Below are 21,778 nucleotides of genomic sequence, written 5' to 3' on the forward strand. Positions count from 1 at the left end.
TTTCATATTTTATGTCTTTGAATTGAATAGTTGTGTGACCATAGTCTGCAGATCCCATGAAGAAGGAGTATTTAATGAAAATATCTACTCCACATTTTTAAAAAAGCAATTTTAAAGCCAGATTATTTATCTGTAATTACATTTAGACACAAAGCCAATAGCTTAGCTATGTTCCTAGACAGTGTTAGAAAAACACCACCAAAAAGAAAACCAAAACGAGGAGGATAACTTTGAGAATGTGAAAATATATGCATTTTGAGAAAAAGTAATTTCTATCTGGAAGATTGCAAAATTAAATAGCAAGTTCTGATTTTGTTAAGTAGCAGTAAAGATCCAAAGATAAATTTCTGTAGGGCTCCAGAAGCCTGTTGGACTACAAAAATTACACTGTTGCCTGAAGGACACATAAAATAACTAATGCTAACAACTTTAAGCAACACAATGCTACAAAACCATCACCATTCTAAAGAAAATTCAGAAATAAAAGAAAAATTAGACTATTTCGTTTTTGAGGAAGTACCTAACAGACAAATTATATGATCTTCAGGGAAAATCTAGTCTTGCCTTAAGCCATCTTCTTCAAACTGATATTTCATGGATTTTTTTACAAAATATTTCAAAAAGTGAATCAATTTGTTAGAAAATCTTCTCTTTTTATTTCTGAGGTGACAGGGGAAATCTTCTCTCCCACTGTTACTAACAAATCAACAGTGTAAATCAGAAAGGAACCCAACTTTTTATGTGCATCTAAATGGTTAGAAAGCAATAGACATAATGCATGGAATATTTTAACTTTGAATTACAAATTTAAAGGAAATTTTAGAAAAATGTATTCACAGATGAAAAAGCAGAAATTAACTGTGAGAATTGCTCCTAGTTTTCACAAAATCAGTTTTTCTTCCATCTAAACTATTTGTAGAAGGAAAATATTTAAAAAACCCTAAACAAAACTGTACCATAAAATGGAATTCCAATTTTCTGGCATTTAATAACTCTCTGATAATAGATTTTAACTATCAAAGGAGTGTCACACTTTGATAGTATTTACTATATGGATGAAACCCAAGAAGCCTATGAAAAGAAACTGGGACCAATATTGACTTTTTTTTTTTTTGAAGCAGTTGACTTGAATGCAAGCCAAAAAGAATCAACCATATGACAGTAATAGCATACCATGAAATCTATCCATGTTTCAACAAGACTCTTGGAGCTGTGCCTGGGAGTATAATATGTTAGAGAGAGAGAGGGATGAACATGTTTTGAAGAGACAATAATAAATGCCCAACAAGTGATTGTTAGCAATGAGAGTGATATTATAGACCAAGCAGAAGAGACTTTGTAAGTGTGCATTTTCTGTGATTTACAGTGCATTATAGTGGTAATATCCGAACAACAGTCTCTTCCAGCAACATTGTACGTAAAATGCAATAATTTGAAATTTTACTTCATCTTTTACTTCTCTTGATGAATGAGGCAGGAATTTGGAGATGCTAGTTAGCACAGAAATTAGAATGTTAGAGACCATTTTCTTGTAAGCTAGTCAACAGTCTTTCTTAAACATATTTAGATTTTATACTGTGTGTGTAATAAGGGGGTCTGTGCATACCAGGAGAGATTGGTTAGGATGGCAAAGGGTGATTGTAACATTGATATATCAATGAGTTTAAAGACATCCGTGTAATTTTTTCAGTGTCTGATTTATTTGGGTTTAAATAAATCATAGTATTTTTGGTTCACTTTAAACTAAGCAGCAAAGGCTCTTTTAGCTTCTTCATTGTTAAAATATTTTCCAGAGGAATTCAGAAAGTTTCCTACTTACTCTCTTTCATATTTGCATATGGGGAATTCCACATTTAAGATGATGTTACAAACAAACATTGGGAAGAAGTTAAAGTATTTATGTAGAGATCATTCTTTAAAAATGCAAAATATTGCAAAAGTCTGCTGGATGAATTCTGAACCTATCAAAAGTGAGAACTAAACACCTGCGGTGTAATAATACAGATGATGAACAGGAACAAAATATCTATTCTTTACACTAATCTGTTGTAAAAGTTTATTGATAAAAGGAGGTTACTTAGTCTGGACTGTAGATGTAAAGTACTAGTCCAAATCATACATTATAAAACACTTAATGCAAATAAACAATAGGTCTGAGATAGGAATACATGTTAGTACTTTTAAATTTGACTTCCTGTAAACTGAAGAAAGAACCGTGCACTCTATCAGTACAACTTCATCAAGACAAATTTTAGCACGTGAGAAAATATGTGGCAACTGCAATGAATAATTTAAAAAGAGTGTGTAAATGTGTTTATGCAGAATGCTCGCAGGATAAGGAGACAGTAGCATTAACTCAGAGGAATTTCTTTTAGTAAAAATGAACAAGCCTGAGGCAGAAGGCTTGAAAGCCAAGGTCACTTATGAACTTGAAACTGGGTAAAGTGCTAAAGTTAAAAAGTTTTTGTTAATATTAAAATCAAATATATGGGCAATTGAAAGTGAATGAGATGTTTGAGAGACAGGGCAATTCAGGAAGAAACTGAAAAACTCTTTCCATTCATACTCTGACTGGCCATCAAATGGTACACAGAGCCTTGCTCTGACATGCAGCTGGGGAAATGCACCCAGAAACACAACCACACAATGCACTGTGGAGGTCAGCTGCTCTGCTTCCCAGTATTACATAAGAGAAAGCCAGGCTAACCCTGGGCTCATCTTAGGTGATGTCCAGCACTGAGAGGGTTTCATAATGAAGCACAATAGGCTTTGGGCAGGATGGAGGTACATGATCTCTTTAGATGCAGTTTTGATTTCTGGTAAAAACTGTCAAAAGGAATTTCTGAGGCTGTGAAGAGATTTGGAAGGAACCTCTTAGATCATCTAGCTGGAAGTAAACATTTTGTGTGTGTGTGTGAGTGAGCATAAGATAATAAATCTAGATGAAATATAAACGCAACAATGTGTACATCTCTTTACAAGAGCTCATGTCATGGAGTTCATATAAAATAACTATGATTAGATTGAGAGGAAGTGTAAAAGTAAGTACTGAGTGGTTTGGAACAAAATTAAAATTACATGACAACATGAGTTTTCTGGAATTAAATTTTATTTGGGCACTTCTTAATATGTTGTTATGTTTCTCTATTATTTTTCTTGTAAGCAGTAGTGTCTTCATAAAATAAAATGAATGAAGTTTGTTTCCATTTCAGTCCATGTCTCTCTGTAGTAACAGTACCTTCTAGATATGATTTCACTGTCTCCATCCCTAGGGTCACTGAAGCCATCATACAATGTTTCTTCAGGGGTATTAAAATATTTATAACAAAACTAAAACAAGAACAGTGTTTGAAATTTAATGAATGTGCTTTTCATGGGACAAGTACCCATAAATTAGAAAGAAGGAAGGAAAAAATAAAGCAGTAACTGAAATCTTGATCTTATTAAAATAGATAGGATTTGGGTAATGTTTTCTGTGGAAACAGGATTTAAACCAGCTATGACCACCATGAAAACTGTTGTGCTGCATACATACCATTTCAGAATACACTTTGAAATATCTACTTCCTGACTTTGATCTGTTTTTGTAAAAAGAAATCTTTCCAGAAGGTTCATGATTTGCCTACTTTAATAATTCATAACTCAGGAAAGCCATTACTGGCACTGAAAGGTTTACATAATCTGGCAAGAAGGTTTTACCAGCTTTGGTGTTGGTACAAGAATATAACCACTACAGAGGTTAAAGATTTGTTTGTTCAAATAATTATTCACTTTAGCTATTTTTTGGCAATGTGAACTGAATATCAAATAGTGAACTTTTATCTTCATGATTTAGTAGATGAATTTCACTATCACTTCCAGTTTATTTTGGGTTTCCTTAGAGTGAAAATCAAACTGATCAGAGAAAGTAATTTTCACTATAAATGCAATAGGTAGCATACTAAAGAACAAACTGTGATACCTCTTTAAGATGCTGTTTCAGAAATCTTCAGCTTGTCACATAGCAGAATGCTACTTCAAAGGAGAAAGATCCCTTTGAATCTCAGGAGATTGAATTCTGAATTTAATTCCTGGAGTGAACAGACTCCTTAAGCATTCCTTACAAGTTCTCTAGAGCAAAGACGGAAGATTGTAATAGCAGAGAAAATTATCTAAAAAAAGACTTTAGTCTTTCCAGTGTTTTGGGTTTTTGTTTTTTTTTTTTTTAATAATTCACAATTTCATTAAATTCTAACAAGAATTTATAAATGTGCGAAATTAACCTTTGTCTTACAGTCCTTGCAGCAGGAAATATATTACTGCCCAGATCACATTTCTGTGGTTTGCTTTACTGATATCAGTGGTTGCAGCTTCCAGGCATAGCTCACGTCTACCAAGTGGTTTAACTTGAAGTTTTGTATTTTAGTTACTCAAAACAAAGGAAGTTTCTGTATTTTTTCCCTCTGTCTTCTTGGTGTTATGTCATGAAATTTAACATGCAATTGGTCACTGGCTCTTCAGCTGGAAGTGATTGAAAGAGGAAAACTGAAGTTCTTCCTTTTCTAAAATATGTTTTTAAAATGAAATCATCACTTGAGCCACTTTTTTCTGAGATAACCAATCAGATTCTTTTTTTAAAAAAGAATCCCTTCCATAAACAATCAGGCAGTTCTCTCTGAGAAGGCAGCTATCATCTGACAGTTTTCTCCTGCTATTATTTTGTGCCCAAGGCAGATTTTTTTAGAGGCTAATAAGCTCTAATTTTTTCCCCAGTTTGCTATACCAATGCTTTGTATTATTTCAGCAGGCTTCCTAAGTAAGCAAAGCTACAGGGAGTTTTATCCTTACTACAGATCAGAAAGTAAAAAGATATTAAATAGGAATTTTAATTCGCATCGTAAGACTGATCTTTTTCCTCCATTTGGTGATAATCACACAATAGAAGGATTCTCAAATCTGTGTGGAGCCCAGTCATAAAAACAGTTATTACATTTCAGTAGTGTAACTAATATAAAAGATTTAGGACTTCATTAAATTATTATGGATGTGCTACACTGAGAGATATACTAAATTTATTAAATATGACTTGTTTCATGAATTCTGGAAGGCTCAAAAGTAAGGCTTCAGACTTACTTGGTTTTGAAAAACTCATAGAATACAAGCTAGGTTGCTGGTTTTACTTTTAAAGTACTTCTAGAATATAGGCAAATGAAAATTTAAAGTCTGTACTGAGGCAGTCTTCTTTCTTATTTCTTGCTCCTGCCTTAGAAAAAAATGTGTGCAATTCTTTAGCTTGATAATAAACTGAGATGTAACACTTTAGTCGAAAATTCATAGCCCTGAAGAGAATCTACATTTCTAAGTAATTTTCCAAGTACTTATTTGTAAATGAGTGCCTGAGAATGAACCAGAAGATGTTTCATTAGCTTTAACACTGTAATATGGAGAGGAAAAAAAAAAGAAAACAGTAAAAGAACAATAACAAAACAAACAAAAACAAAGAGCATGTACAGAACAGTACTTATTTGTGTTGACTATATTCCCTGCAATAGATGAAATAGAATTTCCATTATATCAAGCAAATAAGACACAAAAAATGTCTACTGTAAGATACTGTATATTTGTTATAGACTTTGCTATCACTTTCTCTATTCAGTCACTCACTTTCCAGTGAGGACAGAAACTGACAAAACCAGTCAGAAATGCATTTGTTACTTCTCTGTGGTTCCTTTTTATGCAATGGACTATCAGTTAAGTTCTGACTTACCGCTGGTTTTGTTTTTCTCTTTTCTACTGCAGTTTATTATGCTGACATACATCTTTATGTTGGCCTGGCTTGGCGTTACAGCTTTCACTTCTCTGCCTGTTTACATGTACTTCAACCTGTGGACCATTTGCCGAAATGCCACTGTAGTGGATGGAGCTAATCTCTGCTTGGATCTTCGCCAGTATGGTATGTGAATGAAGAACACAGAATATAAAGCAAGATTTAACAAAATTGTTAAGCGTCTCTTTCTATCCTTTTACCCACTAGTCAAGGCAGTGTATGAGAGATGAACTGCATTTCCAGACTTGATAAAATTGAGTCAGCCTTGTCCATCTTCCCAGAGTACTGAAAATTTGGTCTGGGGCTTCTGTTTAGTGTCTTCTTTTGAGATTGCTGGAACTTGCCTAAAATGCTTAATTAGTCATTTACCTGAAGAATGACTCTTAAATCTTGTGGTAGGACACTGACTTGGAGATGTGAGGTCCTTGGGTATTATCTGTCCCTGTGGAGGTGAACTGGGACAGGACAAGGTTCATTGCTTTCAAAAGTTTTGATAACAGTAGAGAATGGTAGAGAAAGAGAGAGAGAGAGAGAATGAGAGAGAGGAGTGGGGCTAAAACCTGAATGGTGGAGGTTAGAATAGTGTGAGGAATATACACATACATGTGTTTTGATGGGAAGGGAAATTTGGATAAAAAGGGATTTGAATCTTAAAAAGTCTGAGAATTCTTGTGTGAGTAATGGTGATTCAATTCCTCTCTTCCACAAGACTGATTTAATTCTAGATGTTCTGGCCTCAATGGTTTCTCTTTGGGTAATCTTACTATTGTTAGGCAGTTCCTTGGTTTTCTTTTGTTGCCTTGGTCTAATATAAAATCACAGTAAATTTTAATTGTTATTTTGATATATAAAAGAGACTGTGTTGATTGGGCATGAAACAGTTTCATTCACAGTAAACATTCCAATTGACCTGAAATAAAATATTTGACATTATTGCTTTCAAGAGGGGAAAAAAGTTGGAATTTTTTATTTTTTGTTTTTTTTTTCCCTACACTGCATGACAGGTGAGTTGAGAAAACCATTATCTGTATAGGTCCCATCAAGAGTATTATTTTTTATTTTGTTAATATTCATGCCTATTTTTTTATTAATTGTACTTAAAATGTGTATAGAACACTAACGTATAAAGTGGGTATAATGTACCTGTTTCCTATAGATTCAGTGCAAAACCGACTGATTATTAATAGGAAAGAACAGTACATTTTTCATTATAATTGAGTTATTACAGTTTTCTTCAAACTAGTCTTTATTATCTGGACATTAACTAAAGGAAGCAAGGTAGCAGTTTCTACTTATTCTTGCTGATAGAGAAACTATCATTACAATAAAGTATATATTTGGGCAATGCTATTTTATAACTTGTGAAAGCAGCTTTGTACCTGATCAACATGTCTGAAAAAAATATACAGCAAATTTCTCCACATGAAGGTAGAGAATATGAACATGGTAAGTGTATATACTGATAAAAATGAAGAATTAAGGTATTTTCAAAACTGCCTGAAAAATTATTACATATTTTTTTCTAGGGCTTTTACTAAATAGATGATGTGGTAGCTCTGTGGCTGAAATTATCGTAGAATCCTAGAATATTTTGTGTTGGAAGAATCCTTAAAGATCATCTGGTTCCAATCCCCAACCATGGGCAGGGACACCTTCCTCTAGATCAGGTTCCTCAGGACTCCATCTGATCTGGTCTTCAAAACTTCCAGGATTAGGTCATCCACCACTTCTCAGGGAAATATGATCCAGTGCCTCAGCACTCTCACGATTAGGAATTTCTTCCCTACATCTAATCTAAACTCTACCCTCTTTCAGTTTAAGCCCTTACTCTTGTTCTATTACCACATGCACTTGCCTAAAGTCATTCTCTGTCTCTCTTGTCGGCCCCTTTTAGTTACTGCAAGGCTGCTGTAAGGTCTCCCCAGAGCCTTCTCTTCTCCAGGCTATACAATCCCAAGTGTCTCAACCTGTCTTCACAGGAGAGTTGCTCCATGCCTCTGATTGTCAACAAAAATCAGATTTTGAATGTTAAAATAAGTTCTTCAAAGAAGAATAAAATTTTTATTTCTTAGCTTTTCTCATATAAGTAAGTATATATATAGTAGGCATACTAAGTAATGTGAATATTTATTCTTCTTCAGGTATTGTAACTATTGGGGAGGAAAAGAAGGTTTGCACCTCATCAGAAAGTTTCATCAAGATGTGCGACTCTAATGAGGTGAATAAGTATGATAACATTTTTGGTAAATCCATAGTATATGTTATAGTAGGAAGGAACTGACGTGTGTTTTCTTACTGTTAATATTCTAATTATACTTATGGTGATGAATAAAATCATAATGAAAACTAGTCTTTTGCCAAATACCAAATTTAGTCAGTGCAATTTCTCCAGCCATTTGTTTTCTAAATACACTTATGGTTTTTTTGTTTGCGATTTTTTAATAATTCCATTATCATCTACTTCGTTACTGAGATGTTTGTGAAAGCTAACACACCTGCTGCACAATGAATAATCTTTATATTGAATCATTATTGAAGATCTTATGATTACAGTTGTGACAGGAGAGTAAAGATTTCAAATGGATTTGGCCAGGCCCTGTAGTGTGTTAGGGTGGTAACAGTACACTTTTCTTTGTAGCTTTTCCCTTGGGCAAATGCCACCTGTTTCAGTGCAGCTGAAGTTTCTGGGTTTTTTTAAGTTATAAAAGATGAAGGAGGGACAAAACAAAATTACATCTACCTAAAACAAAGAGAGGCTAAAATGTTGATCCCTCTGAAGTTAAAGGGTGCTTTGCTAAATGTTTCACTGGGTCTTACTATGTTTGAACAAATCTTTGAGTGGAGGTGCACAATCTGCCCTTATACCTTTTAGCATCTAATACAATGCAACTCTTCCAGTGCAACTCTTCTCTGTGGCTGCTGTGTAAACCAGGTTACTGAAATTAAAAACAAATGTAATCATTTGATTTGGGTTGAGGTGAGGAAGGTGGTTAATTTGGATTATGCAAGTAACCTGGTTTATATTATATCACTACGAACAAATTCAATCAGCAAATTTGAGAGTAAAGTAGATCAACATGTGAAGATAGAAAGCTATTGCTAACAAGGGAAAAATGGTTTTTTCTTAGGCTGGCTCTGACTCTAGAGAAGCCACCACAAACATAAATCTGTAGATTAATATTGTAACAAAAAATAAATGTTGTAGTGTTTATTTTTAAATAGTTTTCTTAATATTTTATTATTTAAATGGTATGTTTTTAAATAGAGTAATGCTTTGTCTCCAATATGAGTATTGTAACAAAAACAAGCATTATGTAGTGATGTACATGTTAATTTCTTGGAAATAGTATTCCTAGTCAGGCACCAGGGAGGTAATTATTTGCACTACGTTATTCTGACTTTTGTTCAGTTTCTGTTTGGTGTACAACCACAAAAGTCCCTTTCTTTGTCTCCCTTTGCAGCTAAATATGACATTCCACTTGTTCATTGTGGCACTTGCTGGAGCTGGAGCAGCAGTCATTGCTATGGTAAGCTGACCAATACTCTACTCCTCATCTGAAATGCTAATACATTCTGATTCTGACTGAGGATCAGCTGCTCCATTTCTGTACTATCACTGAATGCTATTACTAAAATATAATTCTGTAATTTAATACTCTTTATCTTTTTCTTTTTTTAAAATATATTGATGATTTCCCTTTGAAGTAGAATATCATTATTAGTTTTTTAAATAAAAAAGCACGTGTAAGTACATGCTAAGAATTTTTATTATTCTCTTGCTGTGTTCATACAAGTATTTGAATTCACGTGTCTGCCTCATGACCATAGTATTATACTTTTATGATCTGTGATGCTATTTTAGGAGCAGAATACTTTTGTCAGTTCTGTGAATATATGTGAATGTTGTGGGTTTTTTTCTGTCAAGTCTAATTTTTTAGCTTCTTTATAATGAAGATTACTTTAAATTTGATGACATTTTGTCAATGAGAATGCTCCACTGACAAAAAAGTGTAAGAGCTATTACCCTGCTCTTCTGCCTTTTGTCTGCTGTATCTGCTTAAACATAAAGATATTTTTAGACTCATGATTCTGTACCACTGTAGCTTTGTATTATGCACACTGGAATGGAAAATGAAAAATAACTATTACGTGGTACTGATGCATTCATAAGAAAAGTGTTGTTGGTGGTGATTACTATATACTATTTATACTAGTAATTTTCTGTTGAATCCTAGGGCCATGATTTTTTTGTTATCCTCAGAGTTACATTTATAAAAAGGGACAGTCAGAGAATATTCAATGAATCTAGTGTTCCTGTAATATTATTGATTTTTTTTTGTTCTTCCCTTCTTTTTTTTCAGTATTACATGACAGCCTGCCAATATAGCAAAGATAGCTAAATTAAAAATAGATATTTTAATGTAATTTTTGTTTCAAGACCACAAATAATAATTATATTAGTAGAATACATTTCATATTAATAATTTAATTGATTTTCCAATCTGAGATTTGTCTCATTACAGCTGCAAAAATTGTGACCACATATCTATTATTATAATATATCATTAGTGTCAGGAAAGTTTATCCAAGAGATCATTAGTTTTCCATTGCATTATTGTTTTTAATTTTATCAGTGGTAATTATCAAATACTATTTTGTTCAGATAAAAATTCTGCGTTTCAAAGAAGAGTTTTGAGTCAGAATAGCCAGCAAAAGATATTCAATGAAAAGGAACACATCCTCAGTGAAAGGAAATTAAGTAGTACATTGAGCCACATAGTTTAAATACATGATACTTTCAATGAAGTTTTAAAAAACACCCTTCAAAGCTCACCATATCAAAGATGCCATAGATGTGTTACAAGAAGAACATATCCCCTAGGAATTCACTTTGATGGTGCATATTTATTCACATATTTTTTAAGTGTTACCCATACCCGAGTGTGCTTTCTATTGGATTCTGTGACTGCACAGAGTGGCCACAATAACACTGTTTCGACAACAATATAAATTAATATTCTAAGTGCTGCTTAGTTGTGTAGTGTCCCAATGCTGGTAAATATAAGTTTTATTTAATTTTTGCAACTGTGTTATATATATTTCAATTTTGTAATTGTATTTTTTGCTTTTAACCCATCATTGTAATCTGCTAGGTACCTAGTGAAGACCAGCACATTTCACTCTTTGATGGTGATAATTTCTAAATCCAGCATACCAGGCCACATTTATAGATTGAGTAGTGTGCTTCACACTTGACACAATAGCTCAATGACAAGGGACAGGATACGAGGGAAAATTCAGAATTTTGTGATGGGACATGCAGGTTCTTCCTTTAGGGAAGTTTACTTTCCCAAGGAAAAAGTAATTTAAAGGAGAAAAAAATGAATTTTTGTCCTAAATATCTCATCTAGAAAGAAGAAAAAGTCCTTTTTTTTTTCCCCCAATATCCACACTCAGATTAGTAGATGGAGGTAATGTATCAGCAGTGGGCTAGGGCACAGAACAAAGTGTGCAGAAGCCATTTAAGTAAGTGGAGAATGAATGCCTTTCACTATATGTACTGTTGCAAGAATAATCACAAATATGAATTGATAATGTTTCTGTATATCTAGAACAGCAGCAGATCTCCATGTCTGTGAAATTCAACAAGACTTAACAGAAAAATGAGATTAAAATACCAATCCTTTACAAATAAGAAAGCTTGTGAAATTAATACCCTCTTAAAACATTTCTTGCAAACAGTTACTTTAAGCTAGAATAGGTCCATCTGACTAAAGTGGTGAGTGTATTGTATTTATGGCCAGCCGTTAATAGTAGTGCATCATCAATGAGACTGCTGAATAACCGAATTGGTAAAATCTGCTCTATGAAATGACATTTTAAGTCATGACATCAATATACTCAGCTATATCCTCACTTCTGGATTTGTAGACGTTTGCAAGTGCCAGATTATTTGATATTTGAAGATTTCTTGAACTCTTTAATGCCAGTATGATTCTACGAAATTCACCAAAGAACCAGATCGTTCATAAATGTTAAGGCCATCTCTCTCCAGGATACTTCTCATGAAACTGTATCTTAAAAACATATTTTTTAAAAAATGTAGTTTTTTATTGCAAATCCATGACAAAAATTGTTAATATTTGAAAAAACATTTAGTCACAAGTCACAATTTCCCCATATCTACTATTTAACCTCTCTCTTGGGCTCAGATTTGTATATGAATGTTAATATTTAATCTGCAAAGAAGAGTGCTGATTTGGGGTTCAAAAGGAGAACTGTCGTATGTTTGGACTGATGTATAGAAAACCTCATATTTTTTACCGTATGTGTCAAAGAAAGCTTTATTTTGTAGCAAAGGAAGATGTCAAATAGTTTGCTTTGAAAATTTATTATTCTTAGACATCAGGCCAAGATGAAAAAAAACAAAAACCCCTGATAGAATGTCATAATTTATGTCATAAATGCTTTTTATGATCTTGATCATGGAAAAAATAGCCAAGATTTTGAATCATATTTAATTTGTACAATGTATGATTCTGAAAAGTACTGTTCTTTCTTATGTCTGAATGGATAATCAATGGATACAGAAAAGATCATTGCAGTAATATGTATTAATTTTGCTGTTGTCAATCTTGTGTCTGATAGAAGACAGAAGTTGTTTAAGTGTAAAATCTAGCATTTCAAAGAGTTCATTGTAAAGCCAGTATCCATCCCACCTGTGATGTTTTCCCAAAATCACTACAGAAAAAACTTAATTATGAGATGCACCTTTTCCCTTTTCAAAAAGTGAGCAGTACTCTTTTGCCCGGACTTACACAGAAATTAGGTCCTGTAAGATGGAGATGCGATGAATTCTCCTGAAACAGGAACAAGTGAAAAAAAGTGGTCTAGTCTCTCTCCCCAGTATAATTGTGCTCTTCTGCATGATAGTAGATACATGCAAAGACAGGAAAAAAGTTATTTAGACTTGGGTCCCGTGGAAGTAATGATGTGTCCTGAATGGAAAAACAAAACAAAACAAAACAAGAACCCTCCTATCCTAGCTGCAATTCGAGTTTGAGAAGGTTGAAGCCAACCTTCACCTTGTGAGGAAATCTAAGGTATGGAAAGACCCTGCACTGTCTTGCATGTCTGTAATAGAAACATCCTGGGGCAGACTGTGGAAGCTGCCCAGCTTCAATTTAAATAAGCCCTGATGGGGCCCCCACTGGCTTCAGGCTATTCAGGTCGTGGATTGTGAAGTGCAATTAGACAGCCACTTAGAGATGACCTCCTCAGTGTGGCAATGTTATCTAGGAACTTGGTGTTAAACAAAAAAACAGAGGTGGCAGGACTGTTCAAGGTATACGTCATTATAAAACTTTGATATGTATTTGAGATTACATGAGCTAAAGTAGTTGTTTCCAGGAAAGTCTTCCTACTTACAGTGAATGTGAAGAGTCTTCAATGGTTTTTCTAGCAGTTTGGTTTAGTAACTTTAAAGGAAGGTATGGGTAAAGTGGGAGTTTAATGAAGGTCAGACTGTGGCCAATGTACCTTCAAAATGGTTTGTCCTTTTTTTTTAATAAAAAAAAGAAAAATGACAAGTGATACTGCAAGATATTGGGTTTAAATTTGCATCTTACTGAGTGATTACCAAATATTTTGTGAGGATAAGAAATGTGCCTACATCATCCCATTTTCATCACACATTCCTCAGTTGCAAGGTTTTCTGGTAGATGTGTTTTAAAAGGTCAGGAAGATATGAGTACACTGCTCAAATACCCCCCACTTTCAGGATTCTCATGTCTACAATCTGTTTGAGGTTCAGATAGTATTTTTTATTTGAAATCTTGCCCTCAGAAGACCAGCACTCATGTTTCCATTAGATGCAAATTGTAATTGTCTGAGATGACAGAATTAGAATTACTTGCCTATTTCTTTTGATTTTTCTCAACAGTTTTACTATGGAGGAAATTTAAGGCATTTTATTCAGCACAGTGAGGATGCAGCGTTAGGGCCTCTCATTCGATCTAGAAATGCTTGATCCAGAAACTACTCATGGTGAAAGCTTTTGGAACAGCTGAGTTAAATAGAAGGTGTTTCTTTTTCCTGTGTGCTAAATTATGACCAGAAAGTGTCACAGAGACACATTAATTGCTGCCATATACAACACTTGTACTATCATCACAGGCTGTGCTGCTAATACTGCAGTATAGATATTAAGGAACTCCTAAAGATATGTAGAAACACTCTCTGTACTCTTTTTCCAGAGGACAGATTCTCTGAACAATTTCTTTCCATTTTGTGGGTCCTCAAACCAGTCTGTATTGCTCAAATAAGGATTAACTTGGAGCTTGCCGTAAAACACGAGGACAAAAAAGATACCGAAAATATTTTATCTTATGGAGGACTTCAGAATGCTTTCCTTGATCTTAATTATCCAGATTAACAAATGCACTTTTACCTGCACTAATTGGCAAAAATTGCCAACAAACATTTGTGAAAAAAGCCAACATTGGCATTTTCAAAAGAAAAAGAACCTATTAAGATGGATCATTCATTTACTATGAATCTAAGATGCTCATATCTACAACAGTGCAACATGAACAGGAGTTGAATTAATTGAAACCCAGTATAACTTCTTGATTTCTTAGGGAGGGGTGGAATCTTTTGGGTTTCAGGAAATTATCCACTGCCTCTTAAACATAAATTTAAGAGATTATCTCATCAGAAAGTGTCTGAAAGCCTGCTAGGGAAGGAATAACTGTCCAGAGGGTCCTAGCATAAAACAGTTGAATATCATTATTGAACATTTTTATTTTCTGGAGGAATACTAAGTCAACAGTGCATCCAATTTTTTTGTAGCTATAGGTTGTCACATTTTGCCTACTTGAATTTATTTTTCAATTGCTGACAATTTTTTCACAAATTAGCTGGTAAATAAATAGCTAGAATTATAGTTGAAAGAAGTAAGTCATGGCTAAATGGAAAGACAATGCTAACTTTAACAAAAAATAAAAAGCAAAACTTTCTGTAATCGTATTAGGTATGTAACTATAAGACTATAGATGTGTTGACCGCATATTTCTATTTTAAGAACTATTTTAACAAATAGTGATTCAGTGGGGAAAAGTCTCCAATAAATAACCAGAAGGCATTTTCATACGTAGATTTGCAGACTAGCCGTAACAGTAATGCAGGGATGATTTCTTGATTTTTCAGTTTTTAATTTTTTTTACAAGCCTTGCTGCCAACTACTAGTCATAATAACAGTAACAGCTGCGAGATGACTAATCTGAGGATTAATTAAGTTCAAATTTGAACTTACCATCATGGTGCTGTACTACTTGTTGACTTAAGAATGCCTAGTTCCAGCAGATAAGAACCCAATCTCTATAACTTTCAAGTTTGAACATGCTCAGTTCTGACTAGATCTATTGGTTCCTAACTCTGTTACCTCTCTTACAGGTCCATTATCTCATGGTCTTGTCTGCCAACTGGGCCTATGTGAAAGATGCTTGCAGAATGCAAAAATATGAGGATATTAAATCAAAGGAGGAACAAGAGCTTCATGATATTCATTCTACTCGCTCTAAAGAGCGGCTCAACGCTTACACATAAGAGAAACCTTGTTTTACTTCCTAACATGTGAATGCTTTGTTGTTTAACTAAAGGCCATCCAACCATTTTAAAAACAATTGAAAGTGCTTCTCACAAAAGATAGTTTGGGTGACTTACATATCACCTACATACAATTCTTGGTTGTCTAGCACTTGGTTTCTTAATTAGTTCTTACTTTGTGTGACCATTCTCTACCACAGAGCTCCTAAATAACCTTTCCTGAATCCTTTTAAGCTGATTAGTTCTGATAGATCAAGGATACTAAACTATTGTCAAATACAACTATGTGTTTGATTTTTTTAATCACTTTGTATGTGTTATGCATAACACCTTTTGCATCGTTTCTTATATGTTTTTGGAAAAAAAGTAGCTTTTTATACTTTTTAGTTTTGAGTTAAGTAACTACTTTAACTACAGGTATACTTCAAAGGGACCATTGTACATGGTGTACAATATATAAAGAAAACACTCTGATGACTTTCCTTTATATTTGGAAAATCTGCCAGATGGACCCTGATCAACTTGAATGAAGGTCCTAAGAACGTTTTAAACGCTCAAAGGTGCAATTTCTAAATTTGTAATAGTGGGTAAAAAAAATGAAAAAAAAAGCGAAAAAAGGAAAAAAAAAAGGAAAAAAAAAAGAAAAAAGTGCTTCTTATCTTTGTTAACATTGTATTATTATTGATGTTTTTAAAGAATATTCTCTTGTTCCAAGTTCCATGGGTGATAATTCCTGTTTGTATTGTGAGCATGCAGTCCGTGGTGCTAACAATGCATGGCCACTTGCCTTTTGGAGGAATTCAATACCACGGCTACCTGTTAAAAAGTTATGGTATATAGACAACTGTTAATTAAGTGATATAGTTATTCATAGTTTTTTACAGAATGATCTCTCTTTAATTCAATGCTGGTTATGCTAAATTGGAGCTGTTCATGTGATGATGTAAGAAATTACTGCTTGGCTACATTTATGAAAGTAATATATCAAAAATACAGTGACCATAGGAGTCAGATGTCTTTTTACCTGCTTTAAAAATTTAAATGGATTGCACCTGTCTGAACCGTCAAAGATACATTAAAGGAGACTTCCGTAAATGTTATAGCTTGGCTTCTAGCTTTCCTACACATAATGGTTTACCTGTATTATGTTGAAGTAAGGTGAACGACCACTACAGAGCTTATTATTTGAAAGTGTAGCAATATATTTGAACCTTTATTTTGATAGGAAAATGTTATCAGAAAGATAGGTCATCTTAATTTGAAAGAATTACCTATATCAAAAACAGAACAAAAAACCCTATTTAAGAACAGTCGGTATTATTGGACCAAATTTGGTGGATTTTTTTTTTAATTTTGCCTATTTCTAATGCTACAAGAATGCTGTAAAGTGTCTTTTAAAGTGATGTAGCCTGACAAGACATTTTTGTCAGTGTTAAGAATCTTAGGTAGTTTTGTGCACTTATTGGACCATTGTGAATTCTCTCTCAGTGTAAGTGCATTTCTAATAAAACTTATTGAGTAAAACTCTTCTTTGTACTATTACTAGTCATGCATCATCAGTAATTTTTAACAATTCTTGTAGTAAGTAGAAGGTAATACTATAGTTACTTGTGGCATGATAATGCATTAAGTAGTATTAGTTGGTTGAGTTTTTTTTCTTTTTGTTTTCTTTTGATTGTTTTGGGGGTTTTTTGGTTGTGTTTTTGATTTGGGGTTTTGGTTTTGGTTTGGTTTTTTTTACACTTAGGCTGTCCTACAGGGTCAACAGTTTTCTGATAATGTGCAGTACCGGTATTACAGTTCTGCAAAAAGTATTAGGAACCTCTTTTTGGATTCTATATTGTAGTGTTTCAGTTTTGTGTCTTAAAATGTTTGTGCTGATTTTTAAAACTATGTCTTTTAAACTCATGTAATGATGTTAATGCTTTTGGCTCTTCTCTGGTATTAGAGTTTGTATTTTCACAAAGAATGCTTTGTAGCAGGCATTACAATTAATCTGTTTTGTACATAAATGTGCCAACAGCTTGATGGTGGCGTTTTTGAAATGTAGAACAAAGTGCTTGCAAAAATGTAATAAACACACTTGTGTACTTTGTGTTCTTGTTAATTCTTTGTGTAGTTTTCTTTGCCTATACTGAACAAATCATTGTAACCGGAAAGGGAAGAAGCTTGCTCCTTCTATTAACCTTGCTATTGTGCAGATTGCTTCAAATATGTCTCTTAATCAGAATTTAGTGTCAGAAATTATATATCCTAAGAATAAGAGAGTAAAATATTTTCTCAGAGCAGAATTTCACAGTCTAGGACAAGTCATGTAGCATGAGCCATTCTTATATTTTTAACATATCAGTCAAAAGAACAACTGGGCACAACATTACTGCAGTGTCATTTGGAACAGCTCAACAGAACGTGATCTGACATCAGTTTGAATGTTGCTGAGGATACTGATTGCAGGATGTTACAGTAGCTAATACTATGAAACCTTGATAACAATACTGCTATGTGCATAGAAAGTAAATTAAATGGTTAAGAGAAATCTATAGCTGTGCCAAATAACATGATATCACTAAAGAAAATTATTTAAAATACAGTTCCACAATGTGTTTATTCTTGGTAAACTAGCTGTTATATAGCTCTTTGTGTGCTTTCTGTGAGAACATGTGCCATAATAGCAAACAATTTTTCAGGAGCAGCACAAGCCAAGGGAGGAGACGAGCTTCCCATAGCACAACACACCAGTCATAACTGATTCACTTCAAAGTCTGTGCATATTTGGTTTATTCCAGACTCTTCTCTGTTTGTTGACACCCTAAGCTGATTTTTCCTGAGGTAGGCTGCATGGATCTTGATTTCTATAGACTCTTCTGTGCTTAGTCTAAACATCTGACTATTGTGCTTTTCAGAAACAAAAAAACTCATTGTAGATCAATCTGTTTGGTGCAGGTTTTTGCTGCACAAAAGGGTGCAGTTAAATTAAAATTTCAGTTTAAGTTTCCAGCCCTAGCTACTCAGTTCTGCATTTTCTTCACAGTTTACTATGCCCCACCAATAGTGCTCATAGCATGTTACAAAACAGATCCAAAAAGTTATTTCAGGTAGAAATCCTTCCCACTCATTTTCCACCACTCACATCACCTCCTTTTTTTTGAATAAGGTTATTTTCTCCCTCAGCAGGATCATATCAGCGTTTCTGTTTCCAGCACAAGCACATAAAACATTCAATCAGCATGATTCAGGCAATAGAGCAGTGCACTGCAAATGTGGGGCTGTGTTTGCACCAGGGGTAGAGAGAAAGGGAATTCTTAAGGCAGCCTTATTCTTGAAGCCAATGTAACATATAGTTATGTGGTATAGTTAAAAGCAGGATGCACTGAAACTATTTGTTAATTTACTATTTCTAAATAGTTAACAATAGTATTTTTTTGTCACAGGAGCTAAAGTAAGAGGATTTAAACTATAACTGAAAATATATCTATAAATTATTTTTAATAATATATGCAATTATTAATCTTAATTATAGTGCAATTATTTAAATTTTATTATGTTTGCATTGATCGTAAGGATTTGTTGAACATTACCATGGTTGCAATTCACCTTCACTTGGCGTAGTAGATTTTAAGACAGAATATTTCTGTAGTGTACTTCTATAATAATCAATGGCGACAGTTTATAGAGTCTTTTACATCGTCAAGATCCAAGATCCAATGCATTTTTCAGTTATTAAGTTCTGGGTTACCACAAGTGCTAATGTAGCTAGTTTTCTGAAGAACACAGCTCAATTTATAAAACATAGAAGAGCAGACTATAATACATTTCATTCCAGGAGGAAAGGAGCTCTCTCTTAAAAAAAGCAACATATTCATTGAGTTGCACAGAAACTCCACATATATATATAGTTAAGCAGCAAACCAATTTATGTCTCCAGGTGATATCACGTTTCAGCACTGCCTCCATTTTAGAGGCAGCTATCAATTAAAAAGACCAAGTTCAAAGCACTTAGTATATGTAACAGCTCTTTCTGCCCCACTTGAATTCTTCTAACTTGCATTTTATAAAATAGAGAAACTCCAGCAGTGTCTTAATTTCGAGTTTTCAACTGTAGTTTCTTGTTCTTTCAGGTACCTGCAGAGGATCCCAACACATCAGAGGGCTACTTCTGTGTTTAACAGTTGTTAGCAATGACAATGACAGGTAAGTGATTCTGCTGGCACAGCAAGAGAGTAGTGACTAGTAGAGAAGTGGAGCATCTCTGGCTTGCAGTAGTCTAAACACATTCGCAGCTATTTGCAAGGAGAAATTTACCTTGTGAAAAGGGTTCTGCCCACATTGTACAAGCTACTGGGGACTCTTTCCCTGAGTCGACTAGAGTCTAGTCAGATAAATGTGAGTCCCAGGGAAGATCATTTTAGTTGATCTTTGAATTGGCATTGCTGAACTTCTCGTGGCTGAAAGGGGTGGTTTGTGGGCAGGTGAATCTCCTTTAGGATTTATTTAAAAAAAAAACCCAAACCAAACAAATTAGAGACTTGCATGAATATCCTATGGTTCTGCATGTTGAGTTACTCAAGTCAGAAATGCTGTGTAAGCCAGAAAAGTGATGATAAGAGCTAGGTTTTCCAAAAGATCTAAATATTTTTCTCCTCAGTTGTCCAGGAAAAGGATATTTATGCATGAATCACTTTCCTGGGGTTAATAAAGAATATTTTAGTCTTTGAGACTGTAAATCCTGCATTTTTTTAAACAGATTTATTCACATGTATTTCTTCTTAAGAATAAATATTAATTTAAGAACAAATCTCATCGGGAAACAAATTTATCCTTGACAAATTAATGTTCCTCTTAAACATGCAAATTAATTCCTGGAATTCTATAATTCAGCAAGTTTAGTTTGGATATACAATCACACCCTCACAACTTTGGTATAATTTTTTTTGGAATAATAAACTAAATCACATGGTTAGACACAGAGGAAAATTGTCAGTTCATCAGCTGACTGGTTTGAACTGACTAAGCAGATGTAAACCTTTACCAAGAAGGTAGTGTTGAAAGCCTCATTTGATGCTATCTTCTGAAATATGAAACAATGTGTTAGGCAGGAATACTGCATTAAGGTGTTTAATTCATATTTGTATTCTCCTTTCATTATTTGCTTCTTCCCTGTGACATGCTGTTCCTTGTGACATAATTTGAATTGAAACTGAAGCAACATAAAACTACTGCTACTGAGAAGGGGAGATCTCACTAATGTCACAGAGTGGTAATGTACTACATGCTTGGAAAGAGGGATGAGGGTAATGAAAAAACAAGGTAGGGAAAAGGAAATGTAAGATTTTCCTTTCCTAGTAAGCCCTAGCTGTAAGCTAATAAGCTGGGCTCCAAACCTATGCCTCAATTAAAGCATTATATACAAATATGCCTCACAGAACTAGGTCTTAAAGAGTAGTGAGAGTTTTTGACAAGGTACAAAGGGCAAGTACTGCTTGGAACATACTGGGTTTGGACAGTCCAAACCCATATTTCTCCTTAAAGGAGCAGATGGCTGAGGAAAACTTGTAGCTGCAAGTCACCTTTAATTGTCACAGCAGGACCAAGTCACTGGTCATCTGACCGTGTGTTCTCAAGATCTCTTCCCAGCATGAGTAATATGATGGCAGAGCAGAATGTGTTACATATGCAGCTGCATGGAACAATGGAGTAGAGTTTTTGTCGTTTAAAGCAACTCATGGAATGATGCGGAAGAGGACTACCACTGCAGACAATCCTGGTCCCACTGGAGCAAGGTTGTTTTTCACTAACAGAAGGAAACAAAGTCAGGATTTGAGGTTGAGCAGTCTGGAAAGTCTGGTGTTTGTATGTGAGACATGTTAGGGGTTTTTGTAATGTAGTAGTTAAAGTTAAGCACTTGCATTTTTCATCTCTCATAACATACACACACACGTACAATATATAGTCTATAAAATATATTATTTTTAATAAACCTCTCTGCTACAGTAATATTAATGCCATCCTTAAAGAAAAAGAGCAAATTCAATGATTAGGTGAAATTTTTTTCACACAAGAATTGGCATGAATTTTACTCTATCATATTCGTCACATACTTGTGCAAATGATAAGATCATTTGGAAATAATAGCAGCTTTGACTTTTCTTTATGAGCCTTCAATGTGTTATTCTTTTTTTCCCCTACAGCTCTTCCGAACATCCAGACAGAAATGTTAAGCACAAAAGTACTTAGGACAGCATTTAACATATGCAAGTACATGCATGAGCAGATGTTTTTCCCTGTCTTTCTTTAACAAGTTCAATACTGTTTTTCTCTCACTGCACAGCCTCCAGAGTGTTTCCACAGGTGCTGTGCCTTCATGCT

General features: G+C 34.2%; 1 protein-coding gene across 1 annotated transcript in view; it reads left to right on the forward strand.

Annotated features, from left to right (window-relative positions):
• GPM6A (glycoprotein M6A) overlaps window positions 1-17,507 on the forward strand; it is a 118,647-nt gene extending 101,140 nt beyond the window's left edge. Inside the window, exons 4-7 of the mRNA XM_008924785.4 lie at window positions 5,779-5,932; window positions 7,948-8,024; window positions 9,268-9,333; window positions 15,260-17,507. Coding sequence (XP_008923033.1) covers window positions 5,779-5,932; window positions 7,948-8,024; window positions 9,268-9,333; window positions 15,260-15,412 — 450 coding nt within the window. The 3' untranslated portion in view covers window positions 15,413-17,507. The remainder of the gene's footprint in view (window positions 1-5,778; window positions 5,933-7,947; window positions 8,025-9,267; window positions 9,334-15,259) is intronic.
• The last annotated feature ends 4,271 nt before the right edge of the window (window positions 17,508-21,778 follow it).

This window comes from Manacus vitellinus, unplaced genomic scaffold (assembly GCF_001715985.3).
Source record: "Manacus vitellinus isolate BGI_N305 unplaced genomic scaffold, ASM171598v3 scaffold_0_pilon, whole genome shotgun sequence".
Lineage (NCBI taxonomy): Eukaryota > Metazoa > Chordata > Aves > Passeriformes > Pipridae > Manacus > Manacus vitellinus.